This window comes from Acartia tonsa, chromosome 5 (genome assembly GCF_053477335.1).
Source record: "Acartia tonsa isolate MP-2025a chromosome 5, ASM5347733v1, whole genome shotgun sequence".
Taxonomy (NCBI): Eukaryota; Metazoa; Arthropoda; class Copepoda; order Calanoida; family Acartiidae; genus Acartia; species Acartia tonsa.
The window spans coordinates 52,035,674-52,047,770 of NC_137264.1; the positions used below are offsets into that span (position 1 = coordinate 52,035,674).

The 12,097-nt window shown below is 33.5% G+C and overlaps 1 protein-coding gene across 1 annotated transcript; it reads right to left on the minus strand.

Moving 5' to 3' along the window:
* Positions 1 to 8,222: 8,222 nt before the first annotated feature.
* LOC145320200 (uncharacterized) lies at positions 8,223 to 10,442 on the minus strand. The gene has a single exon (XM_080162639.1). The coding sequence runs from the start codon at positions 10,440 to 10,442 to the stop codon at positions 8,223 to 8,225; it is 2,220 nt and encodes a 739-aa protein (XP_080018765.1).
* Between the last annotated feature and the right edge of the window lie 1,655 nt (positions 10,443 to 12,097).

Sequence of the window (12,097 nt, forward strand, 5' to 3'; positions counted from 1 at the left end):
AGAAAAATAGTAAATCAAACGGCGAAAACTGAGATCTAAAATTTGCGTCACCCTGCCAATATGACGCAAAACTCATGACATCTGTTTAATTTTCCTTTGCAATTAAGCTTTTTTTAGGTACAGGGAAGGTTTTTAACTATTTTGGGAGAGCGTATCTTCACCCTCCCAATTTAAAATCCCCCCCCAAATTTTTTTTCTGAATATTTCTTATTAAAACTCAAATTAAAAAGTAGAAGGGCGTTTGACTTATCCCCCTCCCACCTTAAGAACACTTAGAGGCTTCTTGGGGGCGTTCGTTGCCCCTAGTCTTTCTTAAAATAAAAGCTATGTCTTGCATTTTTTTTCCAATTAGGTGTTTGATCACGAATATCATATGGTAAACATATTTTTCTTATTTAATTGTTATCCTAATAAGATAAAAGTTATGCTTGAAAATTTTTTTAATAGCTATTATTATATGTTGCATTTTTAGATAAACGTGAGAATTGTGATCAGAATTTGCGTCATTTTCAGATATTTATTACCCGTCATCCTTCAAACGTTTACACCCCCCCTGGCAAAACTCTGTGCAGGCTCCTATCACATGATTTTACAATTATATATGTGCTTTAATTTTAATATCCTATATCTACTTCGATTGTGCATGTTTTACAGTCGCAAAATTGTTTTCATGCAGATTTTTACTACAACTCATTGGTTTACATGCATTTTAAGCAAAAAGTCAAAAAAAATAGCTAATATCTTCAACGGCTTTCATAACACTTCGGTCGTAGAGTAATTTTTGTAAATATACAATTTTTTAATGATACTTTTGTGATAATTATGATTTCTTATAAAACAAACTTTGCTACTTTTAGAGTTCATTGTTTAAATTCTATTTGAAATAATTCAAAATAATTGAAAGTTTATTATTGTGTGACTCTGCCCACACACACAAACACATTTATGTTAATATTTTTCTGTCTTAAAATTTAGATGATTTTATTACACATTTTTACAATTACAGTAGAATTACATATTATTAAGGTATTTTTCAGTATGGCTTCGAAACCGATTAACATTCGCTGATTTAGAACTGATGCGCAGCCACACTGAAAAATCATGTATTGTTTCGTATTGTATGTGGTTTTCTACGAATATGTAAATGTACAAATAAAACTGGTTTTAATCTTAAAATTGTACATTATATATCCAGAGAATAGTTATTTCTAGCATCGTATTATAAACGGCTTTCCGCGGATATATAATGTACAATTAAAAGATTAAAACTAGTTTTTTAGCCCCGAGGTGCCGAAGGCACCGGCTAAAAAAACTGGCTTTAATCTTTTGATTGTACATTTTTATATTCGTAGAAAGCTGGATATAATACGATGCTAGACATAGTTTTTTCGTATGGATGGGAACCGGTTCCTATCCACCGGATTCGAATGAATACGAGAATAGTTATTTCTCGTATCGTATTATAAATGGCTTTCCGCGGATATAGAATGTACAATTATAAGATTCGGTACCACGGGGCTAAAAAAACTAGTTTTAATCTTATGATTGTACATTTCTATATTCGTAGAAAACTGGATATAATACGATGCTAGACATAGTTTTTTCGTATGGATGAGAACCGGTTCCTATCCACCGGATTCGAATGAATACGAGAAAACTGTTTATATTACAAAAAGAGATAAATAACTATTATTATTAACTTATTATAATTCTAGTATCTCCTATGGCTTTCAAAACGCTTAGATAATAAAGTTTTATAATAATTTTAATGTTTTTCTGAAGATAAAGTTTTAATTTCAATTGTTATTTGAACTTTTGTGATATACTTTGCTTCCTTTGATATTGAGTGTCATTGTTTTATTTCTATTTTAAAGAATATCATGAAATGAAAAAACTTTACTTAATAATTTAAGTGGCAAATATACTCTATAAGTCTGTCTCAAAGTTAAAACACATGAACAATAACATATAAACAAACCCTAATGTGTTACATTCTGCCTTTGGTATCTGGTGATTTTTTTCGGAGGAAAGATAGGTTGCAAGTTAATTAAAACGACTGCTAATTCTAAAACTTGTTAATTAACTGAAAAGTTAACTCAAACTTTTAAATGAAAAGAGTAAGGAATAATTGACAATTTTGTAGATGGAAAAATAGTTTTTTTTAATTAGATATAAAAGAAAATTATTTGCATAAACTATTTAAATGCTTTTCTATAATTAGGGTCCGTCCGTACGTAACGGATAGCTCTTTTCGTTAATTTAGGCATGTTAGAATTGTCCTATCGATTTTAAACTTTGTATGGTGATTCCTGTAGTAGTAAGGTACGATTTAGAAATTGTAGTAACTCTATAATCGTTACCATAATGTCCGTACATCCATTTTAAACATCCTAATTTTTTTTACTTTTTTGACAACAAATTTGTGCATCTTAGAAATAAACGATTCATCTGATTTTTGGAATACTGATTCCTATTACAACAAAGTGCAGTTTTGTAAGCAAAGCATCTCTATAATAAAGTCCTAAAACTGTAAATATGTTCTAAAAAAAGTATCATATCAAATTTACTTGCAATTTTGTTTAGTCTCATGCATTAATATTCTGCTCATTCAGTTCTGACACTCTACAAGTCTGAATGTTCGTTTGTCCTTCCATTTCAGAGCTTTGCTTTTATGGATGTTGTTATCCTTGTTATCAAATTAAAGGGTTAGAGAGAGACGAAGGACGTCCGAAGGGTTGGATTTATTTATGGGTAATATCCCAGCTCGAAAATACCCCTTAAAATGCTCTGGGAAAGTAAATTTTCAAATTTAATTGCGCAGTTACTATCTACAATACAAAGTAGAACGATGTCTGTCTGTCTAAAGCTTAAGATCTCAGTAACTACTAAACCGATTTGACTTTACTCTTCACGGATTATACCTACTGATCCTGTGATGGTTTTAAGATAATTTTTCTACTTTTTCTTTTCAAATATAAAATACAAAAATTAGGTTGATCAAACGCAGTTCATTACCTCTTGGGGGCAAAGCCCATAGAGGCTAGGGGCGAAGCCGCTAGTCTATGTATAAGATAAAAGTAGACCTCTGTGCATAAATATACATATATTACACACGTTTTATGATATTGTCCAAGGAAAAATACATGTATTCAATAATTTAAATTCTTTGAAAAGTTCAGCAAAAAAAATGAATTGTAAAAATAAGTGTGGTCCTAATCAAGGGAATAATAGCAGAATCAGAATTAAAAACATGTTTCTCGTATTCATTCGAATCCGGTGGATAGGAACCGGTTCTCATCCATACGAAAAAACTATGTCTAGCATCGTATTATATCCAGCTTTCTACGAATATTTTTTAGCCCGTGCCTTCGGCACCTCGGGGCTAAAAAACTGGTTTGAATCTTATATTTGTACATTCTATATCCGCGGAAAGCCGTTTATAATACGATGAAAGAAATAACTATTCCGACTTTACATGCTTTTAATATTTGTAGGAGGAATGATAGAAGATGACGATATAACTGGAACTTTAATCTGCATTGGGGGTAGTTTTGTTGAAGGGGGGGGGGGGTGGTATTAGTTTTTCGTCCATTGTCCAATCCAAATAAATTTCACCCCCCCCCCCCCCCCTCCAAGTTTCGTATCCTCTGGTAAATCTATTTGTATATTCCTAAATAAGAAATCAAAAAAGAAATAAATATAAAAATATGGAATATGACAAATGAATGACTATTTATCCTTTTCCTTGGCAGGTTGTATCATCTTGGTCAAAGGTTTTAAATATATGAAAATTTTCCTTAGACGAGGTTGTTTAATTAGTGCGGATATTTGTGCTAAAGAAAATATAAATAAAAGAAAATATCTGATTATCTGATATTTAAATTATGAACATATGATAGAACTACCCTATCTATGTATATGATATTTAGGCTATGAAACTAAAAATTTTGGTTTAACTGTCCTCTCTATTCAAATTTTAGACTAAAACTATTGGGCATAATTGTCCTCTCTATATATTTTGACCAGAAAAGTGAAATTCTTTAGTGAAAACAACAACTCTATATGATATTTTTACTATGAAACTCAGAATATTGAGTAAGAGTATTAAATACCAGCCTTTGAAAATGAGAAAAATTGGTAAAAGCAGAATATTTAGACTTTGAAAATAAGAATATTGATATGTATGCCCTCTCTACATGATATTTAGACATAAGGAAAAAGGATAAGAGGATGAATACTCACCCCTTTTTCATGGTAAAATACTACTTCCCCATCCCTAAATTTAGAAGCAGACGAAAATCAAAAACCGCCCAGGGCTTTTTGTAAGTCAATCATAAATAATAATGTGAATAAAAAGAAAAGCGATATTTAGCAAACAGCCGTGGGCGGTCAGAATCAGCTGAATGTTCATTATGAAAAAAATTTCCCCCTTTTTAGAAATAGAAGGATTCATCTTTCATGAACAAATTTTTTTAAATAAAAATAAAATTCTATGTAATTTTTCATTTAAACATTAAAACAAAAATATCTAATCTAATATTCTTGCCCTAAATATGGAAATAGTAAAAAGAAAAATAATATTTTTTAAAATAATTTTTAATCCTCCCATTTGAAAAGTAGTGGAATAGCAATAATTTTAGCGCGGCAACAGCGCTAAGTAGGCCTCTAGGCCCACTGCCTATTTTCGTCTTCTAGTTGCTTTGATTCCTCTCTTTTATTTTTTTCTCTATGTATTTAGACAATGAAACTAAGAATATTGTGTAGCCACATGTGGTATATACTGTCCTCTCTATGTGATATTTAGACTATGAAACTAAGAATATTGTGTAGCCACATGTGGTATATACTGTCCAATTGATCTTTTAATATTCTCTACTCTACTCTTCATATATATGTGCCATCATTCCCGCATAAATATTTTTATATGCATTTTTTAATCAGATATCCTATTTAAATATTTATGAAATCAAAAATTCCGCATTTATGTAATGATTTGTTATTTGTAAATTAGCGAATCTATTGATATTCAATGAAATTATATTTGTACGAAAGAGATAACACACGAATATGTACAGCATTGTAATCCATATATTGAACCAAAACAAATCATGGTCCTACGACAAACGCAGGAGTCTTAAACGTCGGAGTGGAAAAACGCAGGAGTTGACAAATAACCTAACCTAACCTACTTTAAACCATATTTTAGGTTTTTTAAATGCCTAACCCCTGCGGGGGGCTTATATTTTTTCATAGCTTAACCTAACCTAACCTGTATAGAAATACCTACTTATGATAATATTTTAACACTCCTGCGTTTGTCCTGGAACCCAAATCATATGTACTAGAGTAACAGGATATCTACAATTACATGTCTACAATGTATGTTAAGATCACGTAAATGGTTTTAATTATTTAGGTTAGGTTGAGTAAGGTTTCGAAGTGCTCTGCAAGGATTATAGCCCTCAACTATAAACATGTGTTCCTCAAAAATTATATTTGTAGTTACGAAGGAAACATACCGAGCTCTCCGTTACGGAAGGCCACTTTCTAAGAACGAAAAGCTTCACTTTTAACTAGCTAGTTCACAAATATAGAATAGTAACAGGATCCAGGGAGTAAGGGAGGGGACAATGGGCAATTCATTTAATTATAAGAGTTATCAAAGAAAGGGCATAAAATCCAGTTTAATCCAATAAATTTGTAGGAAATTATAGAGGGATTGTTAATTGAATAATAGATTTCCATAGCGTCATGTAAAGTGAAATCACAACTTGTTTTTGATGAAATATATTGAGGTTTTTTGGTGTGATTTTTATATTAAAAGATTATTGGACCCGGCCAGCTCCTAGCAAGAATATGACTGCCCCTTTTTATTCTGTTTATTTCCCTTGCCCCCACCTTCCTTCTCCCCGTCTGCTACATTTCAAACTAAAACAACGAGTGTTTATTTCCCTTCCCCCCACTTCCCTTATCCCATCTCCCCGTCTGTAATATTCAAAACATACATAACGAGTAGCGGCATTCTATGCGCAAGTCCCCAAACTCAGTCAGAAACTGCTTAATTCTTGCACATTCCCTTTAAGCCAGTCCCCAAAGTCTGAGACTCCTAAAAATTGAATATTCGATCCATTGTCCCCTCCCTTACTCCCTGAACAGGATCTCACCAACCACTGAACCGATATGGTTATCCTTTACTATATAGCTTCTTACAGGTCCTGGGAAGGTTTATTAGTACTTTTGGGGAGGTTACCACCACACTCTTAAGAATCGCCCTCAAAAAAAAATCAACCCTAGGCATAAAATTTTTTTACTCTACTTTTTAAATCTAACATTGAAAATGGAAGGGGCGACTCCCCCCCCCCCCCCCCCTTTTCACCAAAAATGTCCTAGCAGCCTCTAGGGCGTAGCCGCTGGTGGAGAATATTTTAGCTCTAAATAAGATGCAAAAGGGTGTTAATAATCTATAGATTAGGTTTATAAATTGATCTGTCAATCAATCACACAAAAACAGAGCAAGGGTTATATTCATAAACATAACAGAGAAAACAAAGTAATAGTATTAAGTAAATGTTGAAATAATAGCATACTACTTTGCTGTCGGGGGGGGGGGGGGGGGGGTAGAAGGTTTTCTTTTTTTGAGGGGCCAACAAAATAATGATTACATCACTGGAGTTTTTACTCTGAGTTTTGTATTAACTACTAGCGGATTCGCCCCTAGCCTCTAGGGGCTTTGCCCCAAGAGATGATAAAAAAAAGTTAAGGTGAAATTCATAAAAAAAAAAATAATAAGAAGGACCAAGGAAGTCTCCTGCAAAAAAAGGACCAAGGATATCTCCTACAAAAAAAAAGTGGGGGGCTGCTTTTTTTTAGTTTTTTGAGGGGTTGGGGGTGTCCCACCCCCCAGGAAAATAGCTTAAAAACATCACAGGACCAGTAGGTATAATCCCTGAAAAGTAGAGCCCAATCGGTTCAGCAGTTACTGAGATCTTAAGCTTCAGACGGACGGCTAGACAAACATCGTTCTACTTTGTATTATAGACTAGCGGCTACGCCCCTAGAAGCCTCTAGGGGCACTTAAAGTAGAAGGGGGAAAAGTCGACCTCATTCCATTTTAAATTGAGTTTCAAAAGAGTAAAAAAATATTTTTTGGGGGGGAGGGGGGTAAAGACACCCTCCAAAAAAATAGTTTTAAACCTTCCCAGGACCTATAAGAAGCTTCACTGTAAAGGAGAACAATATCGGTTCAGCGGTTAGCGAGATCCTTCGGGACAGACAAAAAACGCTTACTACTTTAAATAATAGGATTAAAAACACGTAAGAATCATTTAGAATTCTTCTTTTTTCGAACATTAGTTTTTAAAATGTTTTGAACTAATTAAGGTCTGACACTTCCCCCAGTCCTGGGGATATGGGTTGGGTTAACAATCCTTCCCTTAAAAAAACTGCTCATGTTCAATCCGCACAAAGTTATGACCAATTTAACTTTAGGCTCGGGGACGGAGTAGAGGTTGGAAACAACAATATGATGTTTGGCTGGGAAACCACTAACGGACCAGTCAGGCGGATGATTCCAAATTCCTGCAGGACCAGACCGCGTCATACTAGGGATGTTCTACTCTGTATTTGAAGTAGTAAAGAAAGGAGGAAAATAGTCTTAAACTAAACTAAGATAAATCTCAAAAAACGCGCGGCTAGAGCTAACTACACATTGAAGAACACACTTCTTTGTAGAAAATATATTTCGCTTTATTCAAGCCTTCTCAATTCTATAAAATAATAACCATATTTGCAAAAATTCTTAAGAAAACAACAAGCTTCATACTAGTTAAAATTAAAATAAGTTTAACAAAAAACAAGTTAAAAATATTAAGTACTTTGAAAAAAAGAATTTTTAAAAACAAAATAAAATCCAAATCTTTTTACTTTGAAATATGGTGTACCTAATTGTTTGAAAGTTTATGTACAACTGAATTATTTATTGTAATGGAGGGGGGGGGGGGGAAGGGTTAGCAGATGAAAATTGGCGGTCAAACTTTTCAACAGTGGTAAGAATTTATACAACAACAAGGAAGAAATTATTCAAAATTTTGGTTGGGTTAGCATTTTTAAAAAAATATTGCAATTTGCAAGTCAAATAGTTATAAATTATGTTACAAGAAAAAACAACATGTATTAGCAAAATTTACTTTCATTAACAAAAATATATAACAAAAACAATAATTTTAAATTTTTCTGTTCAGCCCCAGGTGCTTTGTTTCAAATTTATTGATGAAGAAGGATTCTCGACATTTTCTGTACATGGCTGACTCCTGCCTGCAATTTTCTATAACAGATACTTTCATGTTGGCAACACTGTGTCCAGGAAGATTAAAATGTTCCCCAACTGCAGTTTTATTTAAGTTTTCATTTTGAGATCTGACACAATCTAAATGTTGTTTGAATCTTTCTTTAAGCTGTTTCCCCGTTTCTCCTACATACTGTGTGTATTTGCATTCTCTCCTATCACATGTTATAACATAAACGAGATTTTTTGTAGAGCAGCTGACTGGTGTAGAAATAGGTACCTTAAAATTATTTGCTGAGCTGTAGACAACTTTGGCTTCACGGACATGAGGGCAGGAGGGACAGTTAGTTAGGTTACATCTCTTCATACCCTTGACACTTCTTTTTTCACGTTCAGGTAGCTTTGATTTCACCAATATTTCCCGGAGAGAGCTGTGTTTAGGCTGACGATATGCAACTAAAGGTGGTTCTGGAAATATCTTTTTCAGTCTCTCATCCTTTACCATTATTTTCCAACCTTGTTTTAGGATTGTGCTGATTGAAGGTAGAGCTGGATGGAAAGTAATAACAAATGGTATTCTCTTGGTTGATACTTTAACTTTCTTTTCCAGGGCCGCATTTCTATCAATATTTAGAGCCTTGGCAATAGCACCATTGATTATCTGTAGGTTGTAGTTTCTAGAAAGAAGCAGTTGTTTAAGTTCATCTAGTCGTTGGATTAGTGTGTTTTTTTCAGAACATATTCTTACTAGTCTGTAATATAAGCTGAAGGGAATATTTTTGGTAATGTGTGCAGGATGTGCTGATGTTGGCAACAGGTACTGGCAACGGTCTGTAGGTTTTTTATAGATATCTGTGACCAAGGTTTTGTTTTTGATGGTAACTAATGTGTCCAGGAAAGGTATGGATCGGCTTGAGTGGCAGAAGCAGTCATGTTCAAATCCAGCAGGATAGGTACAAGGGAAAGGACAGGTGAACGAACTTGTAAATTTAATTGTGGGGTGGAGTGTATTGACCAATTCTAAAAACATTTGTAGATTCTCCACACTGCCTCTCCAGATCATAAACAGGTCATCCAAGAATCTTTTCAGCAAAATTAGGGGATTTCTGCCAGCTGCCACTTGCCTTGCTAGATTTTTTATCTTGACATCTATACTATGCATCATTATTGTTGCATAGTTTGGAGCACAAGCCGTGCCCATGGCTGTGCCACAAGCTTGCAGGAACAGAGATTTGTCAAATTCAAATATATTACATGTGAGGACTAGTTGCAGAAGTTGAATTAGAAAGAGTGTTGGTACAGTTTTGTCTGGTCTGTTTTCTAGAGCAGATTTCATACAAGATATTCCATCATCATGGCGAATATTTGTATACAATGCAGAGACATCCATGGTCACCAGAATGTCCGTGTCTTCAATGTTTCCAGAGTCATTGAAATCTTTCAGTGTTCTGAGGAAATCTGGAGTATCTTCAATAAAGGCAGGAATTTGATGAATGACTTTTTTTGCATGAAAATCAACGAATCTTGATATGTTTTCAGTAATTGATCCATTACCAGAAACAATAGGACGGCCTGGGGGGATAGTGCCATGTTCATGTTCCTTATAAACCTTAAAAATCTGGTAGAACCTGCCTGGGCCTTTGTCACTAGGATTCATGGCATTAAATTCGGATTTTGTTATCCATTTGTTGTTTAGCCCATCTTTTAATACAGAAACAATTTGGTGTTTCATTGTCTCCAAATCCTTTTCAGATGATGGTTTGTAGTAAGGTAGCGGTGGCCCAGTTGGTTGCTGTTGAAAAGAAAGAAGGTGTTGATTGCAGCTGTTTACATAATCATTATAGTTAACCACAACTATACCACTGCCCTTGTCCGCAGGCTTAACTATGATCTGGCGTTCTTTCTGCAGCTTGACTAGGTTCTGGAGGGCCTCAAACTCGTCCTCTGGTAGATTTCTAATTTTTGGATTGAGGTGTTTTTTGTTCCACAGAGTTCTGTTTTGTAAATTAGATTCTACAGTATTAAGGAAAGTTTGTAGTGGTTTAGCTACATTACCACGATTTGGAAAATTTGTTTTCTCCTGTTTAAATATTGATGAAATAAAATTACTGTCCTCAGGTTCAACATTATCAGTGCAGAATTGTTCTGCCCATTGCATTCGTCGACTGAATTTTAAATGATCTGATAAAATTTCTGTCATATCTATATTTGGAGGTTTGATACAAAAATTTAGACCTTTGTTCAGAGCTCGAATAGCTGCATCACTTGAAAACCTTACTACTTTATATAAAAGGATAGTAGTGTGTATGTCTAAGAACTTAAAAAGGCGAAAATTATTACTATGCACAATTAGGATTTCCCGCAATAAAAGGGGACTCTCGCCTGCAAAATTACCCCAAATTCAATGTTTTCAAGCGTTTAAAATCATAATATTGAAAAAGCTTGATATTTTAGGAAATATAGGTACTATTCGCTGATTTTTTAACAATACCTGCATAAATATTAGTTTTATGGGTGTTCACGTTAGACATATTATTAATTTTTAATGAAAAAATACATAAAATATTTTTTTTTATTTTTATCTTTAAATAGACATTTAATTTACATAGAGTTTTTGTGTAAATAACATGTATATAATTTCACATTTCTAATATAAAAATATTTTTTCAAAACTATAAAAATTAAAATAAAGATCACATGGTCAAATACTTTGTAAAAGTCAAAAATACAATAATTAAAACTGTTACGAATTCGATTATTTTGCTAGAAGATCGTATTGGAAAAAAAACATGATAGAATTAGTCACTAGGACCGGACATTCGGTTCCTCTGGTCAAAAAAAAGAAATTCATCTTATGACTGATTTTTTTTATTTCTCTTTCCGCGGACAACTGATTATAATACCAGCTAAAGTTCATTTCTATTACGTAAGGATTGTGTGCACTTGTATCTTCGCCCCTAGCCTCTAGAAAATAGCCTAAAGCCAACTGAAGGTTATTATATAGCCTTCCTGAAAAGTACAGCCATTTCGGACAAAATATTTCAGATATCTTGAGCTTCGGATAAAAAAGGTTACTAATTTATATTATAATATAACCTTAGCTGGATCTTCAAATGTGTAGCCGTTGCCGTAGCCGTGGCCGTCACCACAGCCAGTTCTGCCAATAAAACATGGATTTTTAAATGTTTGAAGTTTTACGTATTATTATTTTTTTTTCTTCATATTTTTACTGAAAATTCTAAAAGTGATTGTGATTTAAAGATTTAAAGCCGTTGCCAGGCGTAGCCAATTTGATTTAAAGATCGCTATTAGGTTAGTGGCTGTATCTATGGCAGCGGCAACGGCAACAGCTACACATTTAAAGATCCAGCTCGCTTTTGTATTGTCCACTTCCCTACATTCTTAACCTTTAGGAGAAATACAAAAAGAAACAAAAATATTTCGACACAGAAAACCATGAAAATTGATTTTAACAAGGATGACAACATCCATAAAAGCGAAGCGCTGAAATGGTAGGACAAACGGACATTAAAAATTGAATAGTGTCAAAACTGAATAATCAGAATATAAATGTATGAGAGTTGATGCAAAATTGTAAGTAAATTTGTTGAAAAACTGCTTAATACAGAATAATGTTTATGGACATACTTACATTTTTAGGACTTAATTATAGAGTTGCTTCGCTTATGGTATTGTACTTTGTTGTCCCAGGAATCAGTATACAAAAAATCAGATCAATCGGATAATTAGATTATATAAAAATTTGTTGTTAAAAAATTTTAAAAAATCAACATGTTTAAAATGGACGTACGG